We start from the raw sequence: 18,149 nt of genomic DNA on the forward strand, positions 1-18,149 counted from the left end.
TTCCCCAATCTGTGCCACCGAGCCACCCTATTAATTATACTATGCTGTTACTTATTTGCATTTTAAAATGTGGAACTTGATATCAATGCTCTTCATTTTATCATGAAAAGAGTGCATTATATAATTTAGCATTGAAGGTAGGTCTTTCAAAATCAACTCATCTGAGTTTTGAATCTGAGTTGCTGGGACTGTGATGATCACCCACTGTGCTTTGAGATGACCTGGGTTGGACCTCTGATCTCCATGTGGATCTCTGATACAGGGCAGGGACTGTGCAACTTCTTCAGATGTGGAGAGTTTAACGAGGACCCAACTGGGAGATGAAGGTCATCTTCAGTAGGAAAAATCAGGACAGATAACAAAAACTGAAATTATAGGTGTATCTGGTCAAGTGTACACACAGCAGAGGGAGGTGAACATACACCTTGTAGGTGTACCTGGCCAGGTATACACACAGCTGAGGAAGGTGAACATACAACTTGTAGGTGTACCTGGTCAGGTATACACATAGTAGAGGGAGGTGAACATACAACTTGGCATGTGTTTCTGGCTGGGTGTACACACAATTTAGGGATTTGAAGATACAACTTTGCAAGTGTCAGGACAAGACGAGGAAGCCATTAAAAGCATCTTTGTGCGCTATATTTAAGAGGGAGTTAGATGTGGCCCTTGTGGCTAAAGATATCAGGGGGTATGGAGAGAAGGTAGGTACAGGATACTGAGTTGGATGATCAGCCATGATCATATTGAATGGCGGTGCAGGCTCGAAGGGCCGAATGACCTACTCCTGCACCTATTTTTCTATCTTTCTATGTTTCTATCTGGAATTCTTGTTTAGCAAGTGCACATGATGAAAGTCCTTTAGCAATCACAGTTTTTGCACAAAGAAGCGCACCCCCTTCTGAGCCCACTAGAGTCGTAGAGTCATAGACGACGGTCTCAGCTACTCCATGCTGGCCAAGATTCCCCCTCTGACATGGTTCCATCTCCCAACATTTGTCCCACTGTAATCCTTTCTGATCCATGTACCTGTCCAAATGTCTTTTAAATGGTGTTTTAGTACCTGGCTCAACTACCTCCTCGAGCAGTTCGTTCCATATACCCACCACCCTGTGTGTAATAAAACTTGCCCCTCAGTTTCATATCTCTCCCCTCTCACTTTCAACCCACGTTCTCTACCTCGTGATACCCCAACCCTGGGGTAAAACGCTCTGTGCATTCACCCCATCTTTTTCCCTCGTGATTTTATACACAAGAGCCTGAGAAGAGAGGAGAGTAGGAGAGTGTGGGAGGAAAGGCGGGGAGGAATAAAGGGGAAAATGAGAGGGAGAAGGAGAAAGCAAATTTCAGTCCCAATGGGAGCGCATGCCGCTCCAGCTGGATTCAATTCTGGTAATAATATCAATCCTTATAGTTTTTTTATTTGACGTGAGGGATTGGGTGAAATGTGTACAAATCTGAGGCAATGTTTCAGGAACTGTTGTATCCAACATCCCCTTGACATTCTTCAGAGTTCAGCTGCCTCTGCCTTTGCCAGACTGTTTAATTTATCGTAACACTGGCTCAGAGCTTGTGTTAGATCCTGGAGAGAGAACTAGCTTTGTGTCTGCCCCAAAGTAAATAGCAGTATATCACGGAGTAATTGGTAGGGTGGAGTCACTCAGAGAAAAGGGTGAGGATCCCAGCTGATTATGGCCAGTTAATAAGGCAATGCACCACGTCTGCGCTTTAAATTCTGCCCAATTTCCTGGTTGGTATAAACGTTACGATTTTGTTACTCAGACTCAGACCATAAGACATAGGGGCACAATTCGCCCGTTTGGCCCATCGAGTGTACTCTGCCAGACTTGGTCAGAAGGAAGTAACTTCGACTTTCTTAATGCCCCTGCCCCACTTAGGAAACCTGAACGGAAACCTCAGGAGACTTTGCGCCCCACCCAAGGTTTACGTGCGGTTCCCGGAGGTTGCAGGTGGTTGCCGCAGGTTGCAGGTAGTGGAAGCAGACAGGGAGACTGACAAAAACCTCCGGGAACCTCCGGGAACCGCGCGGAAACCTTGGTTGGGGCGCAAAGTCTCCAGAGGTTTCCGTTCAGGTTTCCTAAGTGGGACAGGGACATAGTAAACTGGGGCAGCAACAGGTTATAGCAAAATGATTTTGCTCCTAATCTGGGGAAATACATTCTTGCCATAGAGGGAGTACAGAGAAGGTTCGCCAGACTGATTCCTGGGATGCCAGGACTTTCATATGAAGAAAGACTGGATAGACTCGGCTTGTACTCGCTAGAATTTAGAAGATTGAGGAGGGATCTTATAGAAACTTACAAAATTCTTAAGGGGTTGGACAGGCTAGATGCAGGAAGATTGTTCTCGATGTTTGGGGAAGTCCAGAACAAGGGGTCACAGTTTAAGGATAAAGGGGAAACATTTTAGGACTGAGATGAGAAAAAACATTTTTTACACAGAGAGTGGTGAATCTCTGGAATTCTCTGCCACAGAAGGTAGTTGAGGCCAGTTCATTGGCTATATTTAAGAGGGAGTTAGATGTGGCCCTTGTGGCTAAAGGGATCAGGGGGTATGGAGAGAAGGCAGGTACAGGATACTGAGTTGGATGATCAGCCATGATCATATTCAATGGCGGTGCAGGCTCGAAGGGCCGAATGGCCTACTCCTGCACCTATTTTCTATGTTTCTATGTTTCTATGTTATAACTTCACACTTGGTTTTCATCCTTTGGCATTTACGTCTAATTTCTGTTATTTTTAAAATCAGTAACATGGTGACACTATTGAGGTGTCCAAAATCTTGAGGGTCTTAACTAAAACGAATCCTCAATATTTTCCAGGATAGAGGGCATAAGTTTAAGCTGGGTGGGGAAACATTTAAGAAGGACGTCAGATACAGCTTTTTCATTCCGAGCGCAGTCCTTTGGCAGCTTGTTCCATGCACTCACATGTGTGAACAATTTGTTCCTCAGATTCCTATTAAATATTTTCCTTCTCGTCTTAAAAGTGTCCTATGATTCTTGATTCCTTACTCTGGGTAGAAGACGATGCATCCATACTATCTATCCCCCTCGTCATTTTATACGCCTCCATATGATCACCCCTCAGCCTCCTGCGTTCCAAGGCATGGAGTCCTAGCCTGCTCAACCTCCCCCTGTAGCTCACGCTGTGAGCTGTGATCTTCAATAATATTAAGGTCAGGATCGAAAGCGGTTCTTCACCAGCGCTCCTGGGCAACACAGTGGCACAGCTGACCCGGGTTCGATCCAAAGCTCGGGTGCTGTATGTGAGGAGTTTGCACGTTCTCCCTGTGACCGCGTAGGTTTCCTCCATGAGCTCGATTTCCTCCCACATCCCGAAGACGTGTAGGTTTGTAGTTTAATTTGCCCTCTTTAAATTGCCCCTCGTGATAGGTGTAGGAAGTGGATGAGAAAGTGGAATAACTCGTGTGAATGAGTGATTGTTGGTCGGCGCGGACTCACTCGGTGGGCTGAAGGGCCTGTTTTGAATCCACGCTGGCCATCGATCACCCTTCTGCACCAGTTCTATGTCTAGATTAGAGATACAGCATAGAAACAGGCCCTTCGGCCCACCGAGTCCATGCCTGCTTGAGGTCATTTGTGGCTTGTCCTGATTAGTCTTGGTCCTTTCATGCCTCCAGCTCTTCACTCCATCATTCCAACCCTTACTTTCAGCCTGAAGAAAGGCCCCGAGCTGAAACATCACCTGTTCATGTTCTCCAGAGATGATTCCTGGCCAGTTGAGTTACTCCGGCACGTTGTGTCTATCTTGGGCCCAATTCCATGCAGTCTCTCTGAATGCTAAATTGAGGTAAACCTCCACAAAAATCTGGAGTAACTCAGTGGGTCAGGCAGCATATCTGGAGAAAAGGAATAGGTGACGTTTCGGGTCCAGACCCTTCTTCAGACTGAACCCGAAACGAAACGTCACCTATCTGTCTGACCGTCGAGTTACTCCAGCCGTTTGTGTCTATCTCCGGTTTAAACCAGCATCTGCAGTTCCTTGTCTAGTGAGGTACTGCAGACGCGGGTCTAAACCGAAGAAAGACACAAAATGCTGGAGTAACACGGCGAGATAGGCAGCATCTCTGGAGAGAAGAAATGGGTGGCGTTTCGGGTCCAGGGAAGCTGCCTGTCCCGCTGACTTACACCAGCATTTAGTGTCTATTTTCGGGTTTGGACCAGCATCTGCAGTTCCTTCCTAAACATAAAGTAAACCTCTTCTTCCCTCCCACCCAACACCCTCCCCACCTGTCTGTTTCCACTGTAAACTCTGTGTCCCGCGGTACTTGGACAGGTTTAGACTTTAGACTCCGTACAGTGTGGAAACAGGCCCTTCGGCCCATCGAGTCCGTGCCGATCAGCGATCACCCTGGACACTAGCACTATCCTGCACAATAGAGACAATTTATAGTTTACAAAAGCCAATTAACCTACAAACCTGTACCTTTGGAGAGTGGGAGAAAACCGGAGCACCCGGAGAAAACCCACGTCGGTCACAGGGAGAATGTACAAACTCCGCACAGGCAGCACCCGTGGTCCGGTTGGAGTCTGCTTCTTCTCTGCGATGTGGAACAGCAACTCCACTGCGCCGCTGTGCCGCCCCTTGTTCTGGGTCTCTTCATGCCCAGGGTGCCGGGGTGTGCAACGGGAGGGGTGGGGGGTGGGGGGAGGTGGAGGGGGGGGGGGGGGGGGGGGGGGAGACAGTGGGGACTGAGGCGGGAGCCGAGGGAAGGCGACACCTCCCATTAGCTGCTCGCAGCCAGCGCTCCTTCTCCCGTAACGCCAGGGCTTCTGTTTGATGGAACTGGCGCCAAGACGTCCCCCGAAGGTGCAGAAGTCAAGGACTCGGCAGGTAAATTAATCCGGAGAGTGCTTCCCGGAAGAGTAGCAGCGAGTCGGGGGCGGGCAGTCGTGGGAGAGCGACGTCCGCAGATTGGCTGCGTTTAAAACCACCGCTGTTGCAGGGCAGCGCCATGTATTATTAACGCGCCTGCCATTTATAATTCAGGAGGCAGTCACTTAAAGAGACACTCCCTGGGCAATCGGCGGGGGGACAGCGAGAAGATTAAAGCAGGAGGAACGCATTAGGGGGAAGATGTTCCGTGGCTCTTTATAATGATCCGGGGACAGATGAGAGAGGGAGATTAAAGGGAACTATGGGAGGAGGGGGTTGGGTTGGGTGGGGGGGGGGTGGGGGGGGGGGGGGGGGGGAGTAGGGGGGTGAGGATTGCCCTAAGGTGGGGGGAGGGGGTAATTGACATTCACCACCCCCACCTGGACAGGTGTCAGCGCCGCTTCTAAACTCGTTAACTCGTTGGTGAACCTGTGGAATTCTCTGCCACAGAGGGTAGTTGAGACCAGTTCATTGGCTATATTTAAGAGGGAGTTAGATATGGCCCTTGTGGCTAAATGGATCAGGGGGTATGGAGAGAAGGCAGGTACAGGATACTGAGTTGGATGATCAGCCATGATCATATTGAATGGCGGTGCAGGCTCGAAGGGCCGAATGGCCTACTCCTGCACCTATTTTCTATGTTTCTATGTTTCTATGGTGCGAAAGCGCCCAGTCTGTGTGGAACGGACGGTGGGACTACATTTGGACTTGGAATAGATTTGCACAATCTGGGAATTAGGCAGGGATTGGGGAATGGGTTGGTATTTGTGGTAGTTGATGCAGGTACAATAACAACACGTAACAGACACTTGGGCAGGTACGTGGATCAGTCTGAAGAAGGGTCCCGACCCGAAATGTCACCGATGCATTTTCTCCGGAGATGCTGCTTGGCCCGCCGAGTTACTCCAGCACTTTGTGTCATTTTGTGGAAACCGGCATCTGTAATTTCTTGTGTGTGAAGGAACTGCAGATGCTGGTTTAAACCGAAGATAGACACTGGAAGTGTCACCGTCTCAACCCGAATAGTCACCCATTCCTTCTCTCCTGAGATGCTGCCTGTCCAGCTGAGTTACTCCAGCTATTTGTGTCTGTCTGCAGTTTCTTGTTACTACATGTATAGCAAAGGGTTAGATGGATATGGGTCAAACGTGTTTCTGTGCTGTATCACTATAGCGGGGGCTGGGTTTGAAACGCGCACAATCCAAAGACACTCATATACAACGCGCCGAAACACCAGCAGATACATACACACACAAACAAACATGCGCACAGACACAAACACGCACACTTCACACACTCGAGCACACAAATACATACTTATTCGTACACACAGGATATGTGTCGGAAGGAACTGCAGATGCTGGTTTACACCGAAGATAGACACAAAATGCTGGAGTAACTCAGCGGGACAGGCAGCATCTATGGATAGAGGAAATGGGTGACGTTTCGGATCGAGAGCCTTCGTCATTCCTTCTATTCCTTCTGTCCCGCTACATACGCACAGGATAGTTCTCTCTCCTCGCTTTCTCGCCACTAGACTGTCCCAAACAAGCCGGCGGAGACACTCTGGGAAACTATCTGTCCAACTCCCGTCTTTGTGTGTGCGCGCGTGTGTGTGTGGATGCGTACATGGGTGTGTGTGTATGTATGTGTGTGTGTGGATGTGTGCGTTTGTGTGTGAGTGTGGCTGTGCGTGAGTATATGTGTATGCATGTATATGTATGCGTGCGTGTCTGCGGATGCAAAAAGATTTACAACACAGAGACCACTCGGGCCATCATGTCGGTATTTTAACATGGAGATTAAAAAGTATGCTCCCCCCACCCACAGCTCCGCTCCCGCCTCGCCCCGCCCGCGCTGCACTCGGGATGAGGGCTGAGGTGGGACTGAGCTGACCCCACGCTGTCCGGGGAAATCCTCCTCGGAAACCCCCCGTCTCTCGCCAACCTTTAAACACGCGAAGTTAAAAAAAAAAAACAAGCTGTGGCTGGCGGGAATAACAAATATATGCAACAAAAGTACCGGGAATACTCAGCGGGTCAAATCCTGAACTTGAATTCTCTAATTTCGAATATTATCCTCTACCTCCTCTCCCTCACCTTCCCTCTTTCCCAGAAGCATGAGGGTTGTCTGCGCGGAGTCAGTAACTGACATTGATTGGAATGCCGTGACATTGGCTATTGGTATTTTATTGTCTCATGAACCGCGATGCAGTGAAAATCTTTACTATCCCGTCAAACCATACCGTAGCTGCACACGGGTGCAACAGGTAGTGCAAAGAGAAAAAGAAATCCAGAGTGCAGAATATCGAGTTACAATTTGCAGAGGGATCTGGGCACGGCGTGGGCAAATGGGACTCTATCATAGATGGGGCATCGTGGTCAGCATGGACAAGTTGGGCCGAAGGGACTTTTTCCCGTGCTCTATGACTAAAACTGTGGCAAGGGACCTGAGAAGGTGTTTGGGAATGATCTGCGAGACTTGACTCTTTGGGGGGGGGGGGGGGGGGGGAGTGTGGGGGACAACAGTGACGGTTCACGGCGACCCCCCGAGTGCCGGATGGGGGTTGGGCGGGGTACATGTAACAGGTGACAGGTAACTCGTGTGTAGGAAGGAACTGCATATGCTGGTTTAAACTGAAGATAGACGAGAAATGCTGGAGTAACTCAGCAAGACAGACAGAAGGGTCTCGACCCGAAACGTCACCCATCCCTTCTCCCCAGAGATGCTGCCTGTCCCCCTGAGTTACTCCAGCGTTTTGTGTCTAACAGGTAAGTAACTCATCGTCGTCTCGGCGATACCGGCCCGTCCGCTGACCGACCCCGCGGGGGGAACACGCTGTTAGCTGAACTCGTTAAATGCTGCCTGGATTACTGAACAATAATCGTCACCCCCACACCTTGGGGCCGCGGTTCCCGCACACATGACGGTGGCGGCACTAACAGAGCAAGCGGCGTGGCGGCGGCAGGAAAACACTCTGTCTACCCGTGGCCCCAATCTCGGCCCTAATGGGCAGTCTGCGGAGTGTCAACTCAAGTGTTGACGGCTGTGTCTGGCAGAACGCGAGAGAGAAGAGAGGGGGAGAGAGAAAGGAGGGAGGGAGGGGGGTGGAGAGAAAGGGAGAGGAGAAGAAAGAAAGAATAGCGAGAGGAGAGGGGGAGAAATGGGGAGAGAAAGAGCGAGAGAGGAGAGAGAGGAGAGGGAGACAGAGAGGAGGAGAGAGGGGAGGGGGGGGGAGAGGGGAGAGACTGAGAGGAGGGGGATGAGAAAAACAGAGGGGGGTGATAGAGAGAGGGAGGGGAGAGAGGAGGAAGAGAGAGGAAAGAGAAGAGGGGAACGGAGAGGGGCGGAGAGAGTGGGGGGGTGTGCGGGTAGGTGAGAGAAGGGGTGCAGAGGTGAGAGAGGGAGTGATTGTGAGAGGAAATGATGGAGCGGGTAAAGGATGAGTGGCGGGGAGAGGTGAAGGGCGAGTGAGAAAATGCAGTGTGAGTGTAAGTGAACGTGTGTGAGAGGATGCGAATGAGAGGGATACGTGAGGCCAGAGCAGACGTGCGGGTCAGTGTGAATGTGTGGGAGTGTGAGACACAGGGACATAGAATGGAAGGGAATGGGAGGTGAATGCGGTGAAACACATGACAAGAGCAGTGGCAGGCCGTTCGGCCCTTCACGACTGTCCCAAGCCATAGCCTCTTCACATCCTAAATTCCCTGAACTTTCACAAAATACCTCCAATTCCTCCTTACATTCCTCTAACGACCCCACAACCTCGGGGGTGGAGAATTCCAGAGTTTCGCCACGCCGGTTCCACACCTTGTAACCGGGAGGCTGAGCGCGAGAGGGGGCGATGGCGATGGTGAGAGGGGTTGTGTGAGAGTAAGACAGGGTGTGAGAGGGGTGGGGTTGGGAGGCAGGGAAGGTTGGAGGCCGCGGTGAGCTGGAGGGCAGGTTTAAAAAACGATAATCCGGGGAAAAGACGACAGGGGCGTTTAAAATATTTTTAGGTCGGCACATGGATATCCAAGGAATGAAGGGAAATGGATCACGTTCAGTCAGAAGCGATTAGTTTAATTTAGCATCATGTTCGGCACGGGCATTGTGGGCCGAATGGTCTATTCCTCTGCTGTGCTGTTCTATGTCCTATGTCATGCAAGAGGTTTGATTTTTCTTAAGGAGACCCGATACTGATTTGTTTACAAACCCAATTGGGTGAAAATTGATGCAAAACGCAGGGAATGTTGTTTCAATTGATCTTTCAATGGAAGCATTTGGAAAAAAAGTCCAGCATGAAAGATTGCTTGACCAAACTTTAGCCCGTGGAATGAGATGGCAGGGACAACTGCAATCAAATATTGGTTCCAAAAAACCCACAGGAAATGCAGGAAACTCAGCAGGCCAGGCCGCATCTGTGGAGAGTTAACCTCTCACATCAGAGACCCTTTCTTAGAAGGGCGCATTTGAGACAGATATTGGAATTGGTCTACTATCGTCACGACTGCCCCAGTTACAATGAACATCTTAGTTCGCGTGCACTGCAGTCAAATCATACCTTGGATGAGTACGATCAAACCGTGCACACGAGTACAACAGGTAGTGCAAAGAGAAAAATTTTAATGCCAGAGGGAAGAAATGTAGTAGTTACAGTGTTGTAGTGTTACAGTTACAGAGAAAGTGCAGTTTTTTTAAAACGTGCAAAGTTCTCAATGAAGTAAATTGGTAGATTGGGACTACACACTTACTTATGGAAGGACTGTTCAGTATTCTGATAACAGCAGGGGAAGAAGATGTGGCTGACTATGGTGGTACGCGCTTTCATGCTTATGTGTCTTGTACCCGACGGGAGAGGGAAGATGAGAGATAGACCGGGGGTGTAAAATATTGTCGGCAGACAACTCACTTGGGGTCAGTTCAGGGACCACAATGTGACCACAATTGCGTACAGTTTTGGTCTCCTAATCTGAGGAAGGACATTCTTGCCATTGAGGGAGTACAGAGAAGGTTCACCAGACTGATTCCTGGGATGTCAGGACTTTCATATGAAGAAAGAATGGATAGACTCGGCTTGTACTCGCTAGAATTTAGGAGATTGAGGGGGGGATCTTATAGAAACGTACAAAATTCTTAAGGGGTTGGACAGGCTAGATGCAGGAAGATTGTTCCCGATGTTGGGGAAGTCCAGAACAAGGGGTCACAGTTTAAGGATAAAGGGGAAATCTTTTAGGACTGAGATGAGAAAAACATTTTTTCACACAGAGAGTGGTGAATCTCTGGAATTCTCTGCCACAGAATGTAGTTGAGGCCAGTTCATTGGCTGTATTTAAGAGGGAGTTAGATGTGGCCCTTGTGGCTAAAGGGATCAGGGGGTATGGAGAGAAGGCAGGTACAGGATACTGAGTTGGATGATCAGCATGATCATATTGAATGCCGAATGGCCGAATGGCCTACTCCTGCGCCTATTTTCTATATTTCTATATTGCTATGTGTATATTGGCTTGGATATTACCATGCAGAGCAATGTTTCAAAGTTCGCCGCTAAGAACAATGTTGGGCATTGGGGGATTGGGAGTGTGACGCCAATTGGTTGTAGCAGCATTGGGAGACTTCGGCAGAATGGCAATGGAAGGATGCTCGGAGAGTTGTGAGCATCATTATGTGTACCTTCCTGCCATCGGGAGGAAGGTACGGGAGCCTGAAAAGTGGGACGTCCGGGTTCAGGAGCAGCTTCATCCCAACAAAATCATGAGAGACCCCTTCCACCCATGCAACGGACTGTTCCAGCTGCTACGGTCAGGCAAACGCCTCCGTTGCCATGCTGTGAGAACGGAGAGGTTGAGAAGGAGTTTCTTCCCAGAGGCCATTCGGACTGTAAATGCCTTTCTCACCAGGGACTAACTATACTGAACGTTTTTCCTTCCAATATTTATTATGTAAAAGAATATGTGTGTTTATGATTGTGTTTATTGTTTGTTTGTTTGTCTTTTTGCACAAAGTCCGCGAGCATTGCCACTTTTCATATCACTGCACATCTCGTATGTGTATGTGACGAATAAACTTGACTTGACTTGACAACCATCAGGCTATTAAACATTACAACCTCCAAATAAACCCCCGAACTACCAACTGCCTTGATTGCACCAGGGACTTGCGGTGCCGCATTTGTCTTTGGAGTATATTGTTCCATTGCTTTAGTTTTAAGATATTAAGTCTTTTGTTATTTATCGTGGTGTCTAGTAATTACAATGCTTATTTCACTTGGGCAGCTGACAACCATGCGGTATGAATATTGATTTCTCTAACTTCAAGTAACGCTTACTTTCCCTCTGTCTCCATCCCTCCTCTACTCTTGTTCTCAGACTAGTTTCACTGCCCTTCTGTTCAATGTTTCTGATTGTATGCATCGCGCTCACCTTTCCCCTGCCAACAATGAACCATTGATCACTGTCCGCTTTGATCTGTTGTGCTCACACCTTACTCTTCCACACCTCTAGTCTCCCTCTCCCCTGATTCCCAGTCTGGAGAAGGGTCTCGACCCGAAACGTTACCAGTTCTTTCTCCCCAAAGGTGTTGCCTGTCCCGCCGAGTTGCTCCAGCATGTTGAATCTGTCTACTGTGTTTACGTGTATGTTGGGCTGTTGCAAGTAAGAGTTTCATTGTTCCGTTTCAGGACATATGGCAATAAAACACTCTTAACTGTTGACTAAAACACTGCAGATGCTGAAATCCTGAGCAAAATACAAAGTTCTGGAGTAACTCAGCGGGTCGAACAGCATCTGTGGAGGGAATGGACAGGCGAAGTTTCTGGTCGGGACCTTTCTTCAGATGTGTTACATTTTGGCGGGAGCCGTTGACGTTATCTGATGTGCGATTAGTGGGGGGGCAGTGGGGGGGGGGGGGGGGGGGGGGGTTTAAGGAGATTCAGAGGGGAGGGGGGCTGTAACATGAATCACGCCGCTGGTGCCCCCGGTGTGTAAGTGGCGACGTGAGACGGTATCGGGTGAAATTGGAACCGTAGCGGAGGGGAAAGAAAAGCGCGGAGTTCCGGGCACCGAGCGGGGGGCTGGGACTGGCGAGGGACAGGACTTGTTTCGACGGGGTGAATGGCCTAGTTTGCTAATCCGCAGCATCTGCGTTTGAGGGGTGGGGGTATGGGGGAGGGAGGGGGTGGTATATGGGGTGTGTAAGAACATCCTAGCTCTGGAAGTAATAAATAATCCGTTCAACCCCGCAGCTTGACTTATACCAGGGGCGGCGAGAGGTGGAGGGGGGAGGGGGGGGGGGGGGGGGGGGGGGGGGGGGGGGGGGGGGAAGCGGTGAGACTGGGATACGGGAGGGGGTGTGCCCGGTTTGTGGAGCGGCCAGGGTCGACGTGGAACCAGGCTAACAGTCCGGGAAGCAGAGGCAAGTGCCGGAGCCGGGTTGACATGAGCGCTGGTGTCGGCGTGTGAAACTGGGCGTCGGGCCGAGATCTGCTTCCTATAACCCGGCGTCTGACAGCGGCCAGTGGGGCTGGCTCAGACTCGCCGCAACACTGCCGTTTATTTGGAACAAGAATTGATTTCAGTGCGCTAACTTTGACTCATATTATCCACGACAATCACACTCACTGTAACGCCGGACAGGGTAAAGGCTGGAATTTGTCGACCATTCGGCCCATAAGATATGCACCGCGGCTGCCCCGCCTTTTCGTTATAGGTACACATAAATGCTGAAGAAACTCAGCGGGTGCAGCAGCATCTATGGAGCGAAGGAAATGGGCAACGTTTCTGGCCGAATCCCTTCTTCACCCTTCTTCAGGCTGCACCCGCTGAGTTTCTCCAGCATGTTTGTGTACCTTTGATTTTCCAGCATCTGCAGTTCCTTCTTAAATTCTTCTTCTTATAGGTCTTTGGTTAGGCCACTTTGAATATTGTGCGCCGTTCTGGTCGCACCATTATTGAACGGATGTGGAGGCTTTAGCAAAAGGTACAGAGATGCCTGGATTAAAGGGTTTCAGCTACAGGGAGAGGTTGAACAAACGATAGACATAGAAAGTTGGAGAAAGTCAACGGGCTAAGCAGCATATCTAGGTAAAGGAAATAGCTAACATTTCGGGTCGAGACCCATCTTCAGACAAACCTGGATTGTTTTCTCTTGTACGACGGAGGCTGAGTGCAGACCCTGAAGAAGTATAACAAATATGAGAGGCATTGATAGGGTAGACAGTCAGAACCTTTGTCCCAATGGCGAGAAAATTAAATACTGGAGGGCACAGCTTTAAATTGAGAGAGGTAAATTCTAAACGGGCAAGTTTTGTTACACAGAGGTTGGTGAGGGGTGGGGGGAGGGGGGGGGGGGGGGAGGCAGATACCATACTGGTGTTGGAGCGACTTTTGGAAGGCACATGGATATGCACGGAATGGAGGGATATGGATTATGTACGGGCAGATAAGACATGACATATTGTTCGACACAGACATTGTGGCCGATGGGCCTGTCTCTGTCTCTGTCCCTTACAGTTCTGTGTTGTACGTTTTCTCCCCCTCTCCCCCCCCCCCACCCCCCCCCCCAACTTTGCTCCATAACCTATGCCCCCCCCCCCCCCCCACCCCCCCCCCCCCCCTCGCTGCTCGACGCCGCAAACTCCCCCGGTCTCTGGGCCAGAATTCCATAGATTCCTGGCCCTAGGACAGGGAATAACTCCCCCGGACCGGGTCTGTCCCGAACGGTGAGGCCGGGAGCAGAGCCTGGTAGGATTTCACATCGGCGCGAGGAGGAACTTCGTTCCCCACTTAAAAACAAGTCAACTTTCAGATTGTTTTAACCGTGTCGAAGTGATCTGCAATGAATAAAACATTCTCAACGTTTTCCTGCAACGAGTTATTCAAATATTCCGATGTTATTATAGATTATTTAGGTTTTTTTGGCAGTGTTTCGCTCTGAGTTTGCAGTTCATGTTTTGTGTGTGTGCTGTGGCGATATTTAATCTATTATAGTTTCACGCTCGGACTCTACCCGCTCCCGCTCCGGAAGTTCTGGCCGTCTTCTATGTATTAAACCCCACAAGTAGTTTAAAAAAAACAAACTTACATGTATTCCTGTTCTACATAGACAATGCTGAATTATTAGGTGGGTTTTAGTGCCGTTTTCATCGGGTTTATTGCGTTTTTCGACAGGAATCTGGAGATATCTTTGGCCAGGAGAAGTGGCCCCGGCCCGGACACTGTGTACGGCCCCGGCTCCGAGCTCGGGGGCACCGGCGCGTCTCGCAACTTCTAGTCCGGGCGAGGGTCTGGCTGTGGCGGGTATTTACCGCCGAGAACCACGGCCGCCCGCTCCCTCCTCAGCGCCTGTCCATGAGATCATTAAGGGACAGTGTGTACATTAATTCGGGAAACCGAAACCCCATTTTGGCTTGCGTATCTGCTTGACTTTATAAGGTTAAGTCCCGCCGCTCTGCTCCAGCCCGGCCTGTCACAACCTCCCCTCCTCCCCCTCTCGCTCCCCCGGCTGCCACTGCGATCCTAACCAATAAAGAGCAGCCCCCTCTCTCCCTCCCTCCCTGCCCTCCTCTCCTCGGTCTCACTAGTCCAGGATGCATTCTGGCAAACAATGATTGATGTTTGGATTGAGAAGCCGAATCTAAACCCGTCTCTGCGAAATAACACCACCTTCCCGACCGCTCGAATGAGCCGCGGGATCTAAGCGAATTTGAGTTGCGTTTTTTTTTGAAGAGTGGAGCAGCAGGAGCCGGAGCTTTGGACACGCCGCCAGCCCACCGGCCCGGGATGGATCCGATGGGTATACACTCTCAACACGAACCCATTAGTTTCGGAATAGACCAGATCTTGAACAATGCGGATCAAGGCAGCTGCATGATCCCGAATTCGCGGCTCCAGGATATGGACTACGGTTTGGGATGTATGGTTAGCGGGAGTTACAACACCGTGCCGGCGAATTACAACAACAACAACGGGGGAGGCGGAGGCGGCGGCGGATACAACAGCGCTTGTAGCCTCGCGTCGCTCGCCGGCCCGTACGGCATGAACCTCGGCATCAACGGCAACGCGCTGAACCCGGCGGGTGTCATCAGGGTCCCTGCCCACCGGCCCATGACCACCGGCGTGCCCCAGCCCATGCCCACGGGAGCGGCGCCCGGTCCCGCCAGCAACATGACATTTCCCTGGATGGAGAGTAACCGGAGATACACCAAGGAGAGGTTCACAGGTAAGGGGGGCACGGTGCGTCAACGCCCACACCACAACAACCCAACACCCACACCACTTCCTTCTTGTTAATTATTCACCAGCCCTAAAGCCGCCAACAGCAACCTTTGGGGGAGAGCGGACTCCGCGAACTCGCCTCACGATCCAATTTCCTCTATTTATTCCCAGAAATGTTCAATGCGATTATTCCAGTGGTGCTCAATCCTCAGGGATTGTCCTTCTGATATTTTAGAAAAAACGTTTCGCCGACATGATACATTTTATTTATATTTTTCAAAGTTGAATTACGATTAAACCAACTAATTTAAAATTGGAATGAACCAGCAAAATGTCTGGAGAAAGATGGTGTTAACTGCAGCGACACATTTCACAAAATCTGTTTTTGGATTTTGAAAAGAAACCTTTAACACAATTATTGAAATAATTGCAATCCAATATTACAAATCCTGCCCCGAATATCGAATAAACACGCGACTGAAATTGAAGAAGAATTTTATTGCAGACATAACGAGTACATTCCGGCCAGGTCGGATCCTCTGAATTTAATTGAATTGAATTTACCTTTTACTGACTAAACTCGGTCTGAAAACTGGTGCCGAAATTAATGCCTCGTGAAAAGCCTTCAGCTGAAAAATACAAATGGTATCTGGAAGTTTCAGTGGCGAAAATAATAATGTTATTTTGATTTTTTTTAACATGAAGCGTTTATGTACAAATCAAACAAGTGTAAATTGGAGCGTGTAAATTTCAAACTTACATTGTTTCATTTTATAAAACACAGTTAGGTACTTAATAACTTCGACAAATTCCCGAGTATTTAGTCACATATTCATGCCAACAATGTGTGTATGTATCGCTGGGTTTCTCTATAATATTCTGTCGGGACAAATTATGTTTTTGTTCGTTAAGAACGACGTGTAATAATTCTGATTCCTAATGTTTCTAAAATGAATATTATTTTGAAGGCAGTATTTCTTACAGTTCCGTTTTTCTAAGTTGTGTGTGATTAAATGGGCAGGATATGGAGCGTGTGGAGATTGGTCTGCTACAGCCGATGGAATCTTGTTCCACAGGCCCAACTCTCTAACGCACGGACTTGGTCCGTCTCGGGAGGAACCGGGACACTATCTGCCGGCTTCAGATCCCGGGGCAGCTACGCTGACTCTATTAGAAGCCCTCAACTCCCGTTCGCCGTCCCGAGCCGGGCCGGGCCGGGCCGGGAGAGGCCGAGGTGGGGAGACGGGTATACAATATTTACACTATGATTCCGACATTTCCAAACGGGGTTTAATCCAATGTAACGCTCGCGTTCCTTTACCTGCCTCCCCCCTCACCCCCGTCAGCGCGGACCGTCCCCGGGACTCGCCGAGTTCCCCGAGCCGAAGGCCCCGAATGTGCCGTCGCCGCCAGCGCCAGGCCAAACTCTTCCGCCCAGTAAATGTCTACCACAACCGTTCCCATCCCGTTTTCCCTCTCCCTTTTCTCCTTATCTCCTCCACACCGTGTTCTCTGCTTACATCTGAGCCCGCCTGTTCAACTCATTCTCTTTCCCACCTCCTTTGATGCTCACCTCTCCCTTTCGACCTCTTTCTATCTATTCCATCCCGCACCTCGCCGACCCCGCATTCTCGCCCCTCTCGCGGCTCCCTTCCCTCTCGCTTCCCGACCCTGGGTCCCTATTCCCCTTCCCCTCTCCCCACATTCCCCTCGCCCTCTCTGTAACCCTCTCTCCCTCACTCTTTATATCCTCCTTCCTCTCTCTCTACTCCCCACTCTCTCTGCCCCCTCACGCTGTTCTCTCTCTGTCCCCTCTCCAATTTCACACATTCGCCAACTATCTCGAGTTCAGCCCCTCTGCAACTCAGCCCCTCGAATATTTATTGGTAGTTTGCTGAGCATTTGTTCGTTGTTTATTGGCAGTTTATAAAATAGTTATTGGTAGTTTGATAAATATTTATTGCTAGTTTACTGATCGTTTGATGGATATTTATTGGTAATTTATTGGTAGTTTTCTAAATGTATTTTGGTAGTTTATCGGTAGTTATTAGAATAGTTATTGATAGTTTATTAATAGGTAGACAAAAATGTTGGAGAAATCCAGCGGATGAGGCAGCATCTATGGAGCGAAGGAAATAGGCAACGTTTCAGGTCGAGACCCTTCTTCAAATAGTTCATTAATAGTTGACTTTTTTCCGAATTAGTAGATTATTGGTAATTTGAAGAATATATTTTGATCGTTTACTGAAGGTTTGATGCTAGTTTATTAGTAAATTGCAGAATATTAATTGACAGTTTTGACCCCAGAAAGTAATTCGTATCAAAGCTAGAAACGGAATGATCACACATTAAACTGAGCGAACGACAGTGAGGGTGATATCTGCAACCTCCAGGCTGGTTTGTGTAATCATTAATTAAAAACATTAATTATTGTCGTGTATTGTATAATCAGTCAGTGCCCGCCCGCGCGCGGCCAGGAGTCGGCCCCAGCTCTCGAGTTGACGCTGTGCTCGGGCCCCGGACACTCGGTCTCACCTCTCCCTCATTGTTTGCAGTGGCTCTCTCGCCGTTCACCGTCACCCGGAGAATAGGGCACCCTTACCAGAACCGCACTCCGCCGAAGAAGAAGAAACCGCGGACCTCGTTCACCCGCCTGCAGATCTGTGAATTGGAGAAGCGTTTTCACCGCCAGAAATACCTGGCGTCGGCCGAGAGAGCCGCGCTGGCCAAGGCACTGAAAATGACCGATGCTCAGGTCAAAACATGGTTTCAGAACCGGAGGACAAAGTGGAGGTAATGGGTGGTCCGGGGACGGAATTGGGCCCCGACTCCGACCTTTCCTCCCCCCCCCCCCCCCCCCCCATCCCCCCCACCCCCACCTACACACACACACCCCACATATCTCTCCATTCCCTGGTCCCGTATCCCTCGCGAACCATGTACATTAACAACATGTAGAATAACAGGCTGGTTGCGTTTTGGCGTTAGTACATTCCGTGTTCAAACGAGTCACAAAAGTTACTGGAAAATCAGC

The 18,149-nt window shown here is 49.6% G+C and overlaps 1 protein-coding gene across 1 annotated transcript; it reads left to right on the forward strand.

Annotated features, from left to right (window-relative positions):
• The first annotated feature begins 14,459 nt into the window (after positions 1 to 14,459).
• Positions 14,460 to 17,912, forward strand: LOC129704392 (T-cell leukemia homeobox protein 1-like). The gene is made up of 2 exons (XM_055647473.1): positions 14,460 to 15,119; positions 17,671 to 17,912. Exons 1-2 carry the CDS (start codon positions 14,681 to 14,683, stop codon positions 17,910 to 17,912), a joined length of 681 nt encoding a protein of 226 aa, XP_055503448.1. The 5' UTR covers positions 14,460 to 14,680.
• Positions 17,913 to 18,149: the final 237 nt, after the last annotated feature.

This window comes from Leucoraja erinacea, chromosome 15 (genome assembly GCF_028641065.1).
Source record: "Leucoraja erinacea ecotype New England chromosome 15, Leri_hhj_1, whole genome shotgun sequence".
Taxonomy (NCBI): domain Eukaryota; kingdom Metazoa; phylum Chordata; class Chondrichthyes; order Rajiformes; family Rajidae; genus Leucoraja; species Leucoraja erinaceus.